We start from the raw sequence: 18,135 nt of genomic DNA, 5'->3' as shown, positions 1-18,135 counted from the left end.
CCACATCTTCTTTATCCATTCATCTGTTGATGGACACTTCGGTTGCTTCCATGTCCTGGCTATTGTAAATAGAGCTGCAATGAACATTTTGGTACATGACTCTTTTTGAATTATGGTTTTCTCAGGGTATATGCCCAGTAGTGGGATTGCGGGGTCATATGGTAGTTCTATTTGTAGTTTTTTAAGGAACCTCCATACTGTTTAAAGCCTAAATCTGGTGCTGGTCAAAGTCTGACTCCATGAATTCAAGGGCGTCATTGGGTATAGCTTGTGAGGGCTGAAGGTGCCTGAGCTTCCCCAGATGGAGATTGGGTGGCAGAGGGCCCAGGGGAGGGCCATAGTGAAGGTGGCCTGAACTGGCTAAAAGAGCCAGAGACTCAGGGGCAGAAACCTGAGCTCTCTCCCAGGGCACAGTAGGTGTGGGCTTCCCTCCCCATGGATGAAGCTTGTAGGCCAAGAGAAAGGCACATGTGGAGAGACTGCAGACAGCAAGGCAGAACCCTTGGTGAACTCTGGGCAGGCAGCAGGGACCAGGGTAGGGATACTGCAGGGCCACTGGCCCAGGCCCAGTTCCTTCCTGGCACCATCTCCAAGATTCCCGAGCCTCACATGTTTCAGGCCTCAGGCCTGGAACGCGCCCACCCCCCCACCGCCTCCAGCAGCTGTCCTTGAAAGCCTAAGTGTCACCTCCTCCAGAAAACCTTCCCTCATCCAGAATCAGGGCTTTTTTCAGTGTCTTGGGCCTGCCTCTATACCAGCATATATCTGGAGGTTGGTTGTTTTTTTTTTTAATATTTATTTATTTATTTTATTTTTTGGCTGTGCTGGGTCTTCGTTTCTGTGCGAGGGCTTTCTCTAGTTGCGGCGAGCGGGGGCCACTCTTCATCGCAGTGCACGGGCCTCTCTTGTGGAGCACAAGCTCCAGATGCGCAGGCTCAGTAGTTGTGGCTCACGGGCCTAGTTGCTCCGCAGCATGTGGGATCTTCCCAGACCAGGGCTCGACCCCGTGTCCCCTGCATTGGCAGGCAGATTCTCAATGACTGCGCCACCAGGGAAACCCTATCTGGAGGTTTTTGATGAATTATATCTATCCCAGGGTTCCCCATTCTCTTCTCCCTGAATTTAAGCGCTGGTTACTCCCAGGCCCACTCAAGCACGCAGAGCTTAGACTGTTCTCAAGGCATCTGTGTGTGAAAGGGCATTTCCGGGGGCAGGGGCGGGGTCGGTAGTGGAGGTAAGGAGAATGGAAACGCCCCTGCAGAGTAGTCAGGTAGGGGCTTGGCGGCAGCTTGACATCTAGCAGGCCCAGTCAGAAGATAAGGCTGCTGGAGACCGGAGACCTGAGAACCAAGCCTCGGGATGAGGCCTTTGATGACACATGGCTTGCGGCCAAGAAGCAGCGGAAGGCGCTCAGGCCTGGATCTGGGTTGGAGCGGCTCCCCGCCTCGCCCTCAGCTCAGTGGAGCCTTTTTTTTTGTCTGTTTGCCGGGGTGGCAGTGGTGGCGGTAGCTGCTGTGCGTCTCCCGAAGTGGCTGATCAGACCAGCTGCGGGCACCACGCCGTTCTCCCTTCATCTGTGGGTCCATTACTTCCCTCCCTGGCCTGCCCCACGCAGATCCTGCTGACCCTCGGGGTCACTTGGGTCTCGATCTGCGCCACAGCGGGCAAATCAAGCCCACGGTTCTCTTGGGCTTGGTGACCTAGAACGCCCGCGCTGTGCTCAGAGAAGCGGCTGCAGGGCCTTCCCAGCACGCAGCCCGCCCTCCCGCAGGCGCCCGGAACCTCGCGGGGAGCCCCGGTGGAGGCGTCGGTCCTCACCTGCAGGGCCAAGCTCGCCCTTGCCCCTGATGCCCTTTCTCACCAAACCCCTTTCGTGGTCCACACTCACCTGAGGGAGGGGGCACCAAGATTTGCTCTGGCCTTTGGCACAGAGGAGGACCCATCTCTCTCAGCCTGGCCAGTCTCTCCCAGGACTTGGGGGTGGGCGGGGGTGAGGAGATAGGGAAAAGGGACTTCCCTGGAACAGTGAGTCCCAAGGGGTACACCAGTGTGGGGGTGTGGGGGAGTGTCTGAGCATCCCACCGCTCCCCCACCGCAGCCTGCACACCCCCAGCTTGGCGGCAATTGCGCAGAGCTTTTCGTGAGCCAGCGTAAAGGCCCTAAAAGAACTCACAGACCTGAGGCCCTAGAAGTGAGGAAACTAAAATTTATGTCTGAATCGGTTATATCTGCATTAACGTTTTCTGAAAGAGAAAACCATCCCGGAAGTGTGTGAGATGTATGGACTCCCTGCCCCAGCTCCTCTGCCTGGAGTTTCTTCTCTAAAATGCCCACTTCCCTCTCACTCTGGTTAAGGGATTTCCCCTGGGGGGGGGGGGTGAGGACAAGCACATCTCTTGCGACTGTCCTCGGCCATCCACCACCCCAAGGAGGTTATTCTGAGGATTCCGCCCCCCTTTACACTCACAGAATTCAGAGAAATGCTTGGGGTGGGAAATCCAGGGGGCTAAAGGTCATTTATTGAGCAGATATGGATGCCAAGAAGAGGGGGTACATCTGGGGCAGGCCTGGGTAGAGGAATCTGCAAGCTGAGAGGCTGAGGAGGGCAAGGCGGGTCAGAGGTGCAGCGTCAGGGAATGAGAAATAAGATGGGGGTGATGAGGAAAGGGAATACTGAAAGAGGGTGTTGGGGGTGGGTGAGAAGGCACCCGTAAGTGGGAATGGAGGTGCCTTCTGGAGGGAAAGTGAGAAAGAGGGGATCTCTGCTAGAGGAGGGAGCAGAGGACCCCCAAATGTCTGAAAGGACAATGGGGAGAATCTGTTGCAGAAGGGGGGTGGCAGGCAGCAATGTAGGCTCACGTCTTTGGATGGCTCTGGGGAGGACCCAAGGCAGAGAGGGTTGGACCATGGGGCTGGGAGGTATGGTGGGAAGAGGTGCACTGGAGAGCAGCAGCACTGCTGAGCTGGGGTCGGGGGAAGCTTATGAGACAGCTAAGCGCCCCCCTCCTCAGCCCAGAACCCAGGTTTAATCTCTTAATCTCCCTCATTAATCATTCCCTTCCTCCTACCCCCCTCGGAGGATCTGGTTTCTCCCCAGCTCAGGTTCCAGGGGCTTTGCTGGGAAAAGTCCCCTCCTGTGGCCCCACAATTGTCTGGACAAGTCCCTGGCTGCTGAGATGACCTTAGCTGGGCTCTGCTGTAAGTGGCCTCTTCCCTTTATTGGTCTCTCCTTCCCTCTCCTCCCCCAAACCCACATCTGGGGACTGCCCAACCCCATTGTTCAACCCCATTCCTAAGCCCGGTTGCAAGGGGGAAAATGTTGGAGAGACAGAAGGGGAGGAAAGCAAAGGCCCTTCAGGAGAGCCCCACACTGACACACAGGAGTAATTGAGAGCAGAAGAGATGACATAAAAGCTACATAAGGGGCTTCTCTGGTGGCGCAGTGGTTGAGAGTCTGCCTGCCGATGCAGGGGACACGGGTTTATGCCCCGGTTCGGGAAGATCCCACATGCCGCAGAGCGGCTGGGCCCGTGAGCCATGGCCGCTGAGCCTGCGTGTCCGGAGCCTGTGCTCCGCAACGGGAGAGGCCACAACAGTGAGAGGCCCGCGTACCGCAAAAAAAAAAAAAAAAAAAACAAAAACTACATAAGAAGATGCATGAGTGAAGGCCGGAGTGTCTGTTTGGTGACAGGCATGGGACATAGGCTAGGCAGTTCCTGCAGCCTCCTGAGACCTTCTTTAACTGCAGATTAAGTGAACCCCCCAGGATGGTTCAGAGGGCTGAGGCCTCCAGCTAAGAGGATCTCTCCTGGCTCTCCTCCACCTGCCACCATTAATAACCAATTAACAAGTTCCTGGCATCTCAGCTTTCCACTGTCTGCTCTCTGATCCAACAGTGGCCCACTGGGCTGAGTTTATTGCTTAGGCTGCCATGAAGGTACTATGTGAGTGTCTGTGTGAGTCTTAGGGGATGGGGGGTGCCTTGAGAGGGAGCCCTTTACCAAGAATATCCTTTATTGGGTGTGGGCTACATCACTGCCTCAGGTTACATGAGGCTCCCTGACCCCCATTATCAAAGTGTTTTCCTGTCCTTGTCAAGGAGTCTTTGACCCAGGTGTCTTGGATCTCCCAAGCTCTGTTCAGGGCACCCCAACTGCAGGCTCCACTCGCCCCAGAGAATAGACAGGTGGACTCAGAGTATCACTGCACAAATGGTGGGAGGTACAGAAGTCTACAGAGAAGGTGACATAATGGACAATCCAGGAGGGACTGGTCCACTTCTTCATGGCACTGTTCAAAAAAAATAGAAGAAACCATAGCAGCAAGTTCCTTAGGAGTGGTGAGTTCCTCAGGAGTGGTGGGGCTTCTCTGCCTCTGGGATGTGATACGTGAACAAAACCCTTGCCCTGTTGGGCCTCCACTGGTGAGCAGTGCTGTCCCAGAGCTGTCTTCTTCCTACAAAGGAGGGCTGTGGTATAAGCCCAGGACTAGCTGTGGGAGAGAAGTGAGAAAGACAGAACCCAGATAAAATAGGAATGAATATCCCAGGTCTTAGAATTTGCCCCTGGGTTGGTAGGGGTTCTGTCCCGGGATCTGGTTGGGTAGATGAAGTCTGCCCTTCAAGTCACTCTTCTATAGCGAGTGACCCTGATGCTCCTGGGCAGTGACCAGTGGCCGCCTCCACTGTTTTAGATGCTGGGTGGTTTCTGGGCCTCTCCAGGCTGAAGGACCTCTACTCCAACTACAGGAGCTTAATAAGAAGACAAAGACAGACAGATCGACAGATAGATGGAAAGAGTAACCAGGAAGCCCAGGCTTCACTGGCAAAGACCCCTCCTGGGCAGTAACACTAGCTCTGGTTTGCTGTGTCCTCTCTCCTGAGGCCCAGGAGGTCTCCGGCCCCTTCTCCCTGTGTTTTGACTTCCTCAGGGCCTCTGAGCCCTAGCGGGACAGCCTTGGGTCCAGCCAGAGAGCCGGCAGAGTCCACTCACCTGCACTTGCTTCCCCATGGCATCCCCAGTATTCCCGGTTACAATCGCTCTGCCCGGCCAGGTCCTTCCAAGTTGCAAGTCCCCCAGCCCCCAGCACCGCGCTAATAACTTCCAGCCGTCCGACCTCTTTAAGAGCGTTCCGCAGGGATGGGGCGGAACGAGGGGGCCAGGTCAGGAGACAGAGGTCCTTACTAGGTGAGACTGGGTATCCTACCACTGCCAGCTCCGCTCTCCCTTTTCGGAATTTTGCAACTCCCCAGCCGCTGGGGCCAGGGAAAGCAATTTTATTGCCGACGAGTTTATGAGCCAGAGCTGCGGCTAGGCGGGGAGTCTGTGGTATACAGAATCTGGGGGCCGCCCAGGAAGGGTCCAGCCCGAGTGTGCACTGCGCCGCGTCCGGCAGCGCAGAGCAGCCCTGCGGCCCGGCCTGGCGGGTTGTTCCTCCGGTTTCTCTCCACACCTCCCCACCCTGTAGAAATACCGCTGCCGGGACGTCTACCAGCTCCAGACCCACCGCGGACCCGGCCGGGTTGGGGGGTGGGGGCGCAGGAGGAGGGGCACTCGAGGCTCGGGCCCAGCGCGGGGGGCGGGTCTGAGGCTGGGGGCCCAGATCGGGAGCCGCGCTGGGGCCCAGGCAGCTGCGGAACCGAGCGTGGCGGGACCGCCACAGCCCGGCTGGCCATGAGCTCGGGATCCGAGCCCCGGACACCCCGGACACCCTTCAGCATCGCAGACATCCTAGGCCCGCACATGGTTCCCCGAGGACCCTCTGCGTCGCAGCTTCCAGAGTCGAACCAAGGTCCCACGTCGCCGCTGTGCGCGCTGGAGGAGCTGACTAGTAAAACTTTCCGCGTACTTGACGGGCACGCTCCGCAGCCCTCTGAAGGTATAGCGCCGGCGAGGTCGCTCGCTGTGACTTGGCCTTCTCCCCATTTCTTTTCTCCAGGTTCCCGGTCTCGAACCTTCGTTCACCCTGGCCTCTACCCTAATCTGCACCCTGCCCTCAGCCCACGTGCCGGGGCTTGCCTCTCCCTCTTCTCCCCTCCCCTCCGTTAGTTCCCAGGCTCCGCGCCCGCTCCTGGAGGTCGCCAGCGCCGAGGGGAAGGGCCAGTCTGTCGAGAACTGAGCGGGGCAATCGCGACAGAGAAAGGCCAGAGAGGAGACAAAAGGCCTGGCCCGGAGGCTGTAAATGAGTGAGCTAGGGCAAGGGCGGCGCAGAAAGTGCAGGGAGGCGAGGCTCGGGCCTCTCCGGGTGACCGTGCTCCGTTCCAAGCCGCTCTCCTCTTGAGAGGGCGCAAGGAGCAGAAGTTCCTTGGAGCCTCAAGGGCCGCGGGACTCTGGACTCCGCCTTTGCTCGCCCTTTGTACCCCCACTCTCTCCCTTTTGGGCTCGAGGAGGGGGCGCCCGTGTCAAAAAGAATAAGCCGAGAGTGCCCGACACCCACGAGTCTAAAGAAGGGCACGGTGCAGGTTCTCTTACACTCACCATTCCGGCTGGCTGCCCCTACTCTGACCATGGTCGGCCCCTGCCTCTGGTGCTGGCCCAGACCTGCAAGCCCGCTCCACCAGGGGCTCCGGAAGGCCTCAAAGGCCCCGCCATAGACCGCCTGACCGTGCACCAGTTCTCTGGCTCGTCCCGCCCTCCTCCCACTCCCCAGTCCCCGCAAGATACCCTCAGCCTCCTGCCTCCAGTACCCCAGTGGCCGGTTCCACTTTGTGCCCCACCCCCGGGCTGAAATACCACCCTCCCCCCTCGCAAAGTTGGGGAAGGGGCGGCCGTTCTGGCTCCCGTCCGTCTTTTCGCTCCGCACAAACGCCCCCCTCGCTGGTTTGACCCCACCCCCGCTTTTCCTCCCAGACCGAAGCCTGATTCCCGTAAGCTAGAAGAAGGCTGACCCCCGCCCTGTCCCCGCAGGCCGCGCGGCCCCAGGCGCGCTGGGCCCTGGCCGGGCCGGCCGCAGACGGCGGAAGTCACGCACGGCGTTCACCGCGCAGCAGGTGCTGGAGCTGGAGCGGCGCTTTGTCTTCCAGAAGTACCTGGCACCGTCCGAGCGTGACGGGCTGGCGGCGAGGCTCGGCTTGGCCAACGCGCAGGTCGTCACGTGGTTCCAGAACCGGCGAGCCAAGCTGAAGCGCGACGTGGAGGAGATGCGCGCCGACCTGGCCTCGCTGCGCTCGCTGTCCCCCGAAATCCAGTGCCGCCTCGCGCTGCCTCACGGCGCCCCAGGCCTCTGCCCTGGCCCCGCCCGGCCTGACTCTGGGCCCCAATTGTCAGACGAGGAGATACAGGTGGACGATTGAAGGCAAAGCCACCTCCAGGGCTCTGGGGCCCTGGACTCCGCGCCTCCGCGGCCTGTCTGGGTTCCGGGGTAAAGGGAGGGTGTCGACCCGGGCCCCTTCCGGCTCACAGTCCAGACGTCCACCTTTCCCAATTGTTGAGAATAAAGTTGAGACTCCGCCGCAGCACGCCTCAATCCTGGCGCTCCCAGCAGTAAGAGCAGAATCTGCTGATTATTGCGAAGATTCCGTGCTTGGCACCGTGCCGAGCGCTTTAAATCCGATGTTTCCTTTAACCCTCACGCAACCCAATAAGGTAGGTGATATAATTATGCCCATTTTACAAAAGAACAAACCCCTAGGTCAGGATGTGGACCCAGGCATCCAACCAGCCTTCAGAGCTGGTGCTTGTCAGCTTTATGCTCTGGAGACTGCGGGATGAGGGGAAGGGCATATGGGACTCTGGTAGCTGCGGGCGCGTACCCCTCCTCTACTGGCCGCCTTACTTCCAGGTCTCCACCCGGCGTTTGATCAGCTGCCACCTGGGAGACCTTGCACCTAACTAATAGACTGGCCCTAGAGTGACAGCGTCCTGCCTGACTCTCCTTTTTCCCCACCCTGAGGTCATTTGTTAACAGAGTCCTGACCCTTCTCGGCCCCACAGAGAATCTTACGCTGAGACACAGGCAAAGTGATGAGCTCTGGGAGAGGGGACATACCCCTGCTTCTGCGACCTCCATCCCACCCCGCACTTGGGCGGAAAATGTCACCACCAGGATGACGGCGGTGGCGGGAGGGTGGGAAGGATTGGTCCTACTTGCTGAGGCAGAGCTTAGAGTAGCTGCTTGCAGGGTAGAGAGCCCAGCCCACCTCCTCCAGCAGACATTTCTGAGATTAATTTCTAACGCTGGTAATTAATCATCCTCCTGCATGTGATGGGGAGGGAAAAGGAACACTCCCCGTGATGCAGGTCTTCCCCCATGCCCTGTCATCCCTGTTCATCTTTAGGAGACCATGCTTAGGCTTGGTCTTCCTGCTTCCCCTCTCTATCAGTCCTTCCTCCCTCAGACCTTCCCAAGCTTAGGTGCCACAATCCCACTCTCAGGATGCTCTGGGAATAATCCACCCAGCGCTGGGGTGGGGGGAGGGGTGTGTGTCAGCTAGGGCCTCAGTTGCAGGTAGAAGTCCCAGAAAAGGATATTTCAGGGAGGTGAACAAGGCTGGAAGGCAGAAAGGAACCTGGCATTTTCAGACACAGTTCCAAATGCTTTGCATGGATTAATCTTTACAATAAATCCCATGAGATGAGACTTTAATTTCATTTTAAGGATAAGGAGAATGAAATCACAGAAGCCCATGATCATGTCATGAAGCTTGTAAGTGGGGGCTGGGACTACTAACTGAAAGAAGTGTTCACAGAGCAGAGAGAGGGAAGAGCCAAAGGTAGGAATTTAGGCATTGTACTGTAGACAGAGCATGTCATGGTTCTCGGAGGTTTTAGGGAGGAGAGGTATAAGAGCAATGTTTAGGGCAGGCTCATCTGGCTGCATGTGCAGGGTGACTGGCACAGACCTCAGGAAGGAGTGTAGCTCTGGCCACTGCAAAAAGTAAGAGCAGAGAGAATTCAGGGCCAGACTTGGAGTGGGGAGAAAGGTTGTTATGAAACAGGAATCAGTGTAATTTCTCCAGTGACCAAAGATTGGAGGAGTCAAAGACAACCTTGAAACCCTGGGCAACTGGAAGGAAAATGACATCATTGACAGGAACATAATGACTACAAGTACAGAGCTAAGAATCTGTCACCTATTATATACAAAAAGTATTCTTTGCACCTGTGTTGCCTCTACAGTACACATATACAACACACACATACCTCCCCTGGTTCCTGTTCAGGGCTCCATCTGTATTCCCTTCATCCCCTTCTAAAGACTGCCTCTCTGGAACCTTTAGATTGGGGTGACCAATTCATTCCTGTTTGCCCAGGGCTTTCCCACTTTTAGCGCTGGAAGCTCCACAGCCTTGAAAATCCCTCAGTCCCAGGAAAACCAGGATGTTTGGTCATTCTGCCTTCCAGCCCTGGGGACTCAGAACTCAGGCTGCTGGGTCAGAACCCTACCAGTTAGCAGTGTGAGTGTGGGACAAAGTGGAGGCAAGGTGTCAGGAGTCCTACGGCTCTTGGGAAAGATTCAAATCCAGGACAGTCTAAGAGGTACTGGGGCGGGGACATTTCTTTGAGGGGCTGGAAGAGCAAGGAGCAGCTCAGCCTGAAAGCAAAGATGCCATACAGTAGTGGTGGGTGGCCCTTCTTTGAGGGGCCAGGAGCCCTAGTGGAGTCCCCAAAGCATGTAAGTCCCACCTTCCTAGCCCCAGTCCAGAACAAGAGGGCCACATGAGCAGGCCTCGTACGGAGGCACTGTGATATAATCACCCCTTAAACAAACACAACTACCTCTCCCGAACCCCACCCGCCCACCAGCCGGGCATGAGCAAAGAACTCCCAGGGCAAATCATTCTAGTCAGGAAGGTAGGGTTCAGTCAAGTTAACTGGCTCTGAGCCATAACCCTCTGCTACTTAGGGCTTCCTAAATTCTAGCCCAGTGCTACCACCTCTTATAATCAAGGCTTGGATAAACAAAACTCAAACCTGTCCCACCAAAATGGCCTCTTGGATGAGTGTCTCCTCTGCTAGGTCCTAGAGCAGAGCTTCCCAAACGTCAGGTGCCTCAGGGTCACCGGGAGGGCTTATTGAAACACAAACTGTTGGGCCCACTCTTTTAGCTTCTGATTTAGAAGGTCTAGAGGGGGCCTGAGAATTTGTATTGGTAAAAAGTTCCCAGGTGACACTGATGCTGGTGGCCCAGGGACCACGCTTTGAGAACCACAGTCCCACAAACTCTGTATTTTGTGAAATAAGCAGCAATTCACTCATACTCCTCTTCCCAGTGTTGGAATCATGAATATGTAGGACAATTGCAGATAAAAATCAGTTTATTTAACACCCACTGTGTACCAGGCTTCGGGTAGGTAGGTTCTCACACTTTCTCTTTCAGCCCTCACAACAGCCCTGTGGGGTAGGGATTGCCCACATTTTACAGATGAGGAAACTGAAGCACAGGTGTTAAGAAATCTGCCGAAGGTGACCCAACTAGTAATGGCAGACTTCAATCTGTCATACAGTATTTAAGGGGCCTGAAACCATAAGCAATAAAAAGAATTTGGGACAGCCTTAAATAAAGAGGTGCTTCAGCATCTCCTATCTCTAGGTGCAAACGGTGCTGAAGAAGACCCATAGGGCAGCAAGAGTCATTCATTCATCCTGATAAATGGTTCCTCTAGGAAAGGCATTCTGGAGGCCTAAAAGTCCCCTGCAGATCCATATTTAAATGAACTGAGAGTCCCAGCCAGAGCTAGGGAGGAACCAGCCAGGAGCAGCTGCCAGGATCTTAGAGGAGAAACCAGAAGGTCATGATTCTTATACAGAAAGTAGAGGATTTTAGCGTTCTTTAGGGGCAGTGACCCTGGGTGGAAAAAATTAAGTAAATCACATGGGGGAAAGGCTGGTTACAACGCCCAGTGCTGGAGTGGAGAAAGACCATGACCAAAGTAGCAGAAGCCTGGGTACCTGCTAAGGCCCCATCAGTGGGATAGCCAGCAGTGCAGGCACGTGGAGATGTATGGGCTCTGCCAGCTCCAGGCAGGAGCTGGTAAGCTGGTAAATACAAACCCTTGGTGAATCTTCTAGCAGTCGGAGGAGGTGAGCATCAGACCATTGGGCAAAGGAGAGGTCAGAATATGCAGAGAAGTGTGGACAGGAAACAGGGCATGAAGAGCTCAGGCTTGAGAAAACAGGGCAAGAACTGGGATTAGGAAGAAGTGAGCATCTGTCAAGCTGAAGGGCGAGACTTGGGCCTTATTCATTACTGTGACCCCATCCTGAGCACAGAGCTCTGGCCGGTGAGTGAGTCCCCCAGGGCCAAGAAACAGAGCAGGGCAAGCCTCAAATGCCCCCATTGCCAGGTCTGTTATAGTCTGAAAACCTGAACTTTTGTACAGATCCCTTCTTGAGCCTTGGGGGATTTTATTTTTCCTTACTGCTCCCAGAAGAAGCCATCTGCTTAAGAACCAAAGAAAGCCTATTGCAGTGGATGTAGGGCTCCTTTCTCTCATCAGAAGGTCTCTGTGGCAAGAGGCATGACTGCCAGGGATGTTCCCAACCGTGGTTTTAGAGTACAGGTCTCAAAATGTGCAGTGAACTGCTACCACACAGTGTCCTTCATCCCTGTGGGATGCACACATGGCCTTGCCTTATTAGGGACAGGTCCTCCTTCATCTGGTGTGAGGTAGGTGCTGGGGCCCAAGTCCCAGGATGCCCCAGCCCTTTGAGGAGTCCTGTAAATGGAGAGGACAGGGTCTTCTGCTCTGAGTATGGGGGAGGGACCAGCTGCAGTGGCTCAGGTGATGTGGGGGATAATGCAAGGGTGGAGACAGAAGGCCAGGGGCCCTCGGAGCAGTGCTTCCAGGGCAACTGAGGGAGAGGAGGCCTGAAGGCCCCAGCTCAACATGGGGAAATGCATAGGGGAATCCAGTTGACAGAGGCGGCCCAGGGCTTCCTCCTCGCTGGTCCTGCTGAGAAAGAAGAGGGAGGGGCACCTGATACTCCTTCCAGCAGTGCTGCCTGTGCCCCCCTCATCCCATGCATTCCTGCCCATCCCCCTTATTTGCCTGAGGCAGAAAGCAGCACCACTTGGTGTTGCAATCCTGGCCAGTTCTCTCTGTTTCCCCCTCAGCATGAGCGTGGGTCTGGTCCCCTTACCAGAGCGAGTTGTAGAAGGCAGGAGTGGAGCTCCCAGGCTGCGTCAGGCTGGGATCCGCCTCTCAGAGTCTCCTGGAACACAGCAGCTGCCTCTTCAAAATGCTTCGGTCCCAGAGGAATGAGAAAGAGGAAAGTTTAGGTGTCAGTGGGGTCAGGGAACTTAAAACTGCCCCCTTTCCCAAACTGGCTCCAGTTCTGAGTACCACTAACATTGTGACATTGTGGTAGTAGCTTAACTAGAAAATGCCAATGTAGACCTGATCCCCACCCGATCCCACTCAAATTCCTCTTCTGTGGAAGCAGAAGACTCAGACCCATCACCTGCAGTCCCGTCAAGGCTTTGCCCAGGTGGAAGAGGCCCCGGGGCCAGCCAGGCCTCAAAGTAAGGGCTACCTGGGCATCAGCCAGGGCCCACACCGGCTGACCCGGCCGTTCATGGCAGAATGAGCGATTTCCAAATAACCTGATAAAGACAAAGTGGCCAAAAGTCCAGGTCCTCCCTCGGCACCCAGCCTCGCCCTGATGTCCCAGCACAGAGGCCAACCCCCCCACCTAACGGTGGTCCCGGGGGTTGAGCTTCGAGGCCTGGGTGAAGAGGACCACGGCCTTGTGGTGGAAACCATTCTGGGCAAAGCTGGTACCAAACTCTGGGGAGGAGAGAGGGTAGGAAGTTTCAGATGGGGCTATCGCAGGGAGGGATGGGTGAGGAAGGAGAGAGAAAGAATCTCACTCCTGGCTCTGTTGTAAGGCAGCTGCCAGCAATCCTAGAGATGCCTAGGAATGGGAAGCAAAGTCAAGCAGGACTCAAGGCCTCAGCCTTCCCAAATCCTTCTCCTTTGTTTAAACAGTTTGTATCAGGCAACTCATGTAATCCTCGTGACAGGTCTGCAAGATGGCATCAGCCCTACTTTCTTGCAGACGAAACTACCCGGGGTCAGGGCGACGGTGATGGAGCTTGATCCCAGGTCTCTTAATCCTATAGGGCCAGAGAACTCCTAGTGGTCACTGCCCTCTTCCCGTAGATTGCGTAACTCCCCAGAGCCCTCTGGCGCCCCTTCCACTGGTTGCAGCTGAGGTTCTTCTGCCCTCCTCCTCACCTCTGCCTTATGACTCTGCCTGGGGCTCTCTTCTTTTGGAGTGCTTCCTTCCTCCTAACTCATCTTCTCTTGGGGACCCAAGCTCCTGCCTTGGGGCTCCTGACTCAGTCCCTTTTCTCTGCAGGCACTGGGGGGCCAATCCCCAACCCTGCACAAAGCCAGAGACACAAAGGTTCTAGATAGATCCAGTGAGTCCTGTGAGCAGAAAGGAAAGTTAAGGAGGGGCAGGGATGAGGTATGTCCTACAGTAGTGAGAGGAGAGGGTGGGCAGAGACCATAATGGGAAGGAAGGGGGCTCTTACCTCTTCCTCGCAACACTGTCCCTGAGCTGGGTTCCCAGAGCTGGACGGGGGCTCCCATCCCCATCTGCAATGCCTCGGCCTGGAGGGAAGGTGAATAGGTGCAGTGTTGGGATCACCTGCTTTTCCAGCCCCCACCTCCTGGTCCCTGGTGCTCTTAGTACCTGCCTGTAGACATTTGCGTTGGACTCCCCGCCATCCTGCTCCAAATGCTCCCTTTGCTTCCGATCCTTTTGACGCCGTAATGACAATGACGAGGAAGAGGAAGATGTATTTTGAGCACTATACTTAAACACCCACACACACACATATTTTGTATCCTGAGACCAATTCTTCATGTGAACAATATATATTACATGCCATGGTACCGTACTAAGAGCTTTGCATACACTCTCTCATTTAATCCTTGCAGCTCTATGAGGTAGGTTTTGTTGTCATCCTCATTTTACAGGTGAAAAAGCAGATAAGACAGTCACCAGGCAGAGGGCTCATAGTAAGGAGGCAGATTCCAGCCCAGACAGCATAGTGTGACTCCAGAACCACTGCACCAAATGGCCTCCAGGAGACCCTGCAGCCCCGGAGCCCCGTAGGACCCCCTGGCCATCTAGAGTTCTCTCCTCTCCCCTCCCGCAAGTCCCTCTGGGTGCCCACTCTTTCTGCCCTCCAGCTACCTTCTTTTTGAGTCGTTTCTTCTCTGCTTTCCGTTTCATGCGCTCCTGCTCAGACATTGGCTCCTCAGCCAGGCGGTTGGCTTCCTGGAGGGGAAGGGCAGGTGGCAGGAAAAGAGAGAGAAAGTGAAAGGGAGGTAAGCAGTATGAACGAATCTTGAAAGATCCAGATTAGGAGAGAATATAGACATGGGAATCTGGGGACTGGGAGAACTAGAGTCTCACCTCTTCAGTCAGCAGGAGCCTCTGCGGCATGGCCACCTGAAGCAGGTTGTCTGAGTCACTGAGGCAGGATGCCGAGGCAGAAGGGCTTTGAGGGCAGGGCTTAGACCCTTGTGGAGGGTATAGGAAGGACTTTTGGAGACCACAGTAGGTGCCCAGTCTCTCAGCCTCCTTGGCCTTGTCATTCTGTCCAGTTGTTTCCCCCTCATAACAGAAATGGTCTGGAGGGAATCTGTCAGGAGGGAGAAAGAGAAGGGAAAGAAAGAACATGAGAGAGAGGAGCATCTGAAAGCCAGCCCCCCCACTCCAGGGTACCAGCCTTAATCCCTGGGCCTGGCCCCTGCACTCCCCACCATGGTGCCACAGCTGCAGCCACCTGCCGCTCCCACCCACACGGATCCGATGCAGGCCCTAGGGATCATTCTCCACAAGCCGTAGAAGAAAATCCACTATGTCTTGGGATGGGGAGGGGAGGGGAGATTAGGTTGGTGTTGTGGGGAACTCTGGGAGACAGCAAGGAGCTTGGCTGGGTTGACCGCTCCACCACGGCAACCACTAACCAGCCACCCAGCCTGGAAAACCTTACTGGCCGACCCCTCCCTGCTCAGCACCTCAAAACATGCTGCTCCTGACTTTCACATGTATCACCCGCCTTCACTAACTCTTCTGCCTTCCCAAGAGCTGAGGGTGGCATTCAGTCCAGGCTTCTCTGACATCTTGCCATTAGGTCAGCCACACTGATGCCCCTGAAATGGAGCCCTCTTACCTGCCCTTCCGGCGGTGTCCCCTGCCATATCCTTGAATAGGAACACCCCCATATAATCCACCCTGGGGCTACCTCAACGCCTAAATGAGTGCCACAGTTCCTGGCTGGCCTCTTCCCTGCACTTTATCTGTTTCTCCCCCAAACCAAGCTCTCAGCAATTACTCCCCTACTCAGAATTTTCCAGTAATCCCCCACTGCCAGGGCCACAGGCAGGACTGAGTCTAGCCTGGGATTCGGAGCCTTCCAAAAAGCTCCCTGGCTGACCTTTCCAGTTTTCCCTTGCAATCCTCTCCTACTTAGCTGCCGTCCTCCCTCTGCCGCCAGGCTCCTTCCAGCCTTGGGGTCTTCCCCCAGCTGTCCTCAAATCCCTCCTGGCTCTGAGCTTCTTTCTCACCACAACTTGCCTCACCTTCAAGAGTTCAAATTCCATCTCCCCACAAAGCCTTCCCAGACCCTTTCGTTTCCAGTTATCTCTGCCCTCATTCAACCAAGCTGCATTAACATAGCCTATGTTATATAATTTAAAACCTTATTATTCATTGCTTTTTATTGCTCTTTTAATTAGCCAGGTAGCATAGAACCAGAGAGAACACTGTGCTGGAGCACAGCTGCTTGCATCTTAGTTCTGGCTCTGCCACTACTGGGCTGTTTGATTTTGGACAAGTCATTTAACCTCTCTGGACCTCAGCTTCCTCATTCACAAAATGAGGCAAGACTCTTCAAGGCCTGGCCTGTACATTCTGTGGTTCTAATGAGGATTGTTTCCTTAGTTAGTGTAAGCCATCTTTAAAAACAAACAGAAAAAGGACTGCCTTGACCTTCTATCTCTCCCCAAAACACAGTCTATACTACTCTCTTAATTCACTACCTGGCCACACATGATCTGGTCACCAACTCTCTTCATGAAATCATCTCCTACCCTCTCACCCTCCTCCAACTGCAGTGGTCTCCTTTGAAGTTCCTACAATACACCAAGTGTGCTCCCATTTCAGGGCTTTTGTATTTGTTATTTCATCTGCCTGGAATGCTCTTTCCCCAGTGAATGGGTCACTCCTTCATCCCCTTCAGATCCCTGCTTAAATCTTCTGAGGGAGGACTTCTCTGACCACTCCCTTTAAAAAGCAAAACCTCTCAGTTCCACTCAGTGTTCCCTATCCTCCTTCTTGCTTTATTTTTCTTTGCACTTCTCATTTTTGACATACAATATCATTTATTTGTTGACTGGCTGCCCCCACTAGACACTGCTAATTCATTGACTATAGGGATTTTTGTCTGTTTGGTTTACTGCTTTCTTCCCAGTGGCTAAAACAGTGTTCAGTACATAGTTGGTGCTCAATAAGTGTGTGCTGAATGAGCAAAGGCAGAGAGATGGGTGAGGAGTCTATTGTAATAGAGATGCAGCCAGGAGCTGTGCCTGAAGAACACTGTGTGACCCAGTGAGTTTGCACTTTGTTCTGTTAGTGGTGGAAGTGGATCTAATCTGGGAAGCGAAATGCTCAGATGAAATTGTACTGGGGAAAGAGATGAGTCTAGGGGTGAAATGTTTAGTTAGCAGGTCATTAGAACTGTTCAGGCCAGAAAGAATGAGTTCTTGAACTAAGGTAGTGGCAGCAGAAGTAGGAATGGAAATAATGGATTTGATTAGAAGAGACACTTCAGAAGTAGATTTTGTGACTGACTACACAGGTGAGGTAAAGAAAAGGGGAGGAATATGTAGAATGATTCTCAGATTTCTGAATTAAGCAACTGTTTGGAAGTTTGTGTTATTAACCAAGATTAAGATGAGAGGAAACGCAACGAATTTGCAAAGAGGATGAATTAACTTCTGGACTTGTTGAGTTTGCTTTTAGAGATAACCAGGTAGCAGTTGGAAGTATAGCTTTTCAGTGCTCCCAAATCTGATCCTGTCCCTGCCTCTATAACCCTACCACCTCCTTCAGGACACCCAATCCCATGTGCCAGACCAGGACTTTCAAACCACTTGCTGCCCTCTTGCTCGCCTCTTCTCTCAAACCCATAACTAAGGTCTCACTTCAGTGACGTTCTCTTAACGTGTCCTTGCTTTAGTGTCTTTGCTCACACTGTTCCCTCTGTTCATAATATCTTTCCCCAAGCAACTCCTACCCACTCCCCAATCCTCAACTAAGAAACCCTCGTCTGCCCGATCCTGCTCACTTCAAGCATTTATCACCGTTGAGTCGTCCCCGCCCCCCGCCCCCCTCCACTTGCGTTCCGTTTCTTGGCAGTAGGGCCCACAGTTACGCTTCTCCAAAGCCCTGGTGGAGCCCCGCGCGGCGCCGGGCCGGGGCAGGGCTCAACACGGAAGGTTGAAAAGAGGCGTGACCGTAAAGGGAACGGGCCGAAGAGCAGCTAAGAGCTATGTTTTGTTTTTTTTTTTTTGGCTGCGCCGCCAGGCTTGCGGGATCTTAGTTCCCAGACCAGGTACTGATCCCTGGCCTCGGCAGTGAAAGCGCGGAGTCCTAACCCCTGGATCACCAAGAAATTCTCAAGGAGTCCTTTCTACCTCGTCGCCGTAGTCCTCAGGACCGAATTCCTTGCAGAGTTTGGGGACAGCAGCGACCCCCCAGCGGGCAGCCGGGCCGCAGAGGACAGTCTATAGGAAAGGAAGGCGACGGTGCGTCTGGGGGCCTCGGGGTAGGTGAGCTGGAGCCCTCTGCCCATCGCGTGAAGCGCAAAAGCCTACTGAAAACAGATCTAATTGGGGCTGCCCCAGTCCTCCTGGACCCCCTCCGGTCTTGTCTCACCTGCTTACCTAGCTTGACCAGCCCCGCGGTCTTCGGAATCGGCGCCATCCCCGTCAACAGTGACCCGAAAGTGAAAGTCTGGCATTCGACACCGGCCGAAGAGCAGAGTAGGACAGAGTCGGCAGCCATCTTTGTTGGGGGCAGAAGCCTCCGCTTACGGAGCGCGAGAGAGTGCATGACGGTTCCGGCGGCTCCCGGGCCAGAGATGACGGCTCCGGGGATGGGGCGGAGCCCCGGC

The 18,135-nt window shown here is 54.7% G+C and overlaps 2 protein-coding genes across 7 annotated transcripts; one reads left to right on the top strand and one right to left on the bottom strand.

Annotated features, from left to right (window-relative positions):
* The first annotated feature begins 5,672 nt into the window (after window positions 1-5,672).
* On the top strand, window positions 5,673-7,291 carry LBX2 (ladybird homeobox 2). The gene is made up of 2 exons (XM_007107640.1): window positions 5,673-5,877; window positions 6,906-7,291. Exons 1-2 carry the CDS (start codon window positions 5,673-5,675, stop codon window positions 7,289-7,291), a joined length of 591 nt encoding a protein of 196 aa, XP_007107702.1.
* A 2,953-nt stretch (window positions 7,292-10,244) lies between these two features.
* TTC31 (tetratricopeptide repeat domain 31) lies at window positions 10,245-18,071 on the bottom strand. 6 transcript variants are annotated; one of them, XM_055089286.1, is made up of 8 exons: window positions 17,906-18,071; window positions 14,370-14,598; window positions 14,148-14,231; window positions 13,645-13,706; window positions 13,480-13,558; window positions 12,081-12,182; window positions 11,572-11,893; window positions 11,040-11,103 (listed from the first exon to the last, which is right to left on the bottom strand). In XM_055089286.1, exons 1-7 carry the CDS (start codon window positions 17,980-17,982, stop codon window positions 11,594-11,596), a joined length of 933 nt encoding a protein of 310 aa, XP_054945261.1. In that variant the 5' UTR covers window positions 17,983-18,071; the 3' UTR covers window positions 11,040-11,103; window positions 11,572-11,593. The 6 variants fall into 6 exon arrangements, 4 of the variants coding, with proteins under 4 accessions (XP_054945260.1, XP_054945262.1, XP_054945263.1 ...); XM_055089285.1 differs by having other exon boundaries at window positions 10,245-11,893; XM_055089287.1 differs by having other exon boundaries at window positions 10,245-11,890; window positions 17,906-18,014.
* Window positions 18,072-18,135: the final 64 nt, after the last annotated feature.

This window comes from Physeter macrocephalus, chromosome 12, assembly GCF_002837175.3.
Source record: "Physeter macrocephalus isolate SW-GA chromosome 12, ASM283717v5, whole genome shotgun sequence".
In the NCBI taxonomy this organism is placed as follows: domain Eukaryota; kingdom Metazoa; phylum Chordata; class Mammalia; order Artiodactyla; family Physeteridae; genus Physeter; species Physeter macrocephalus.
The sequence above is the reverse complement of the archived record's forward strand: the minus strand, read 5'-3'. Positions and strand labels throughout refer to the sequence as shown.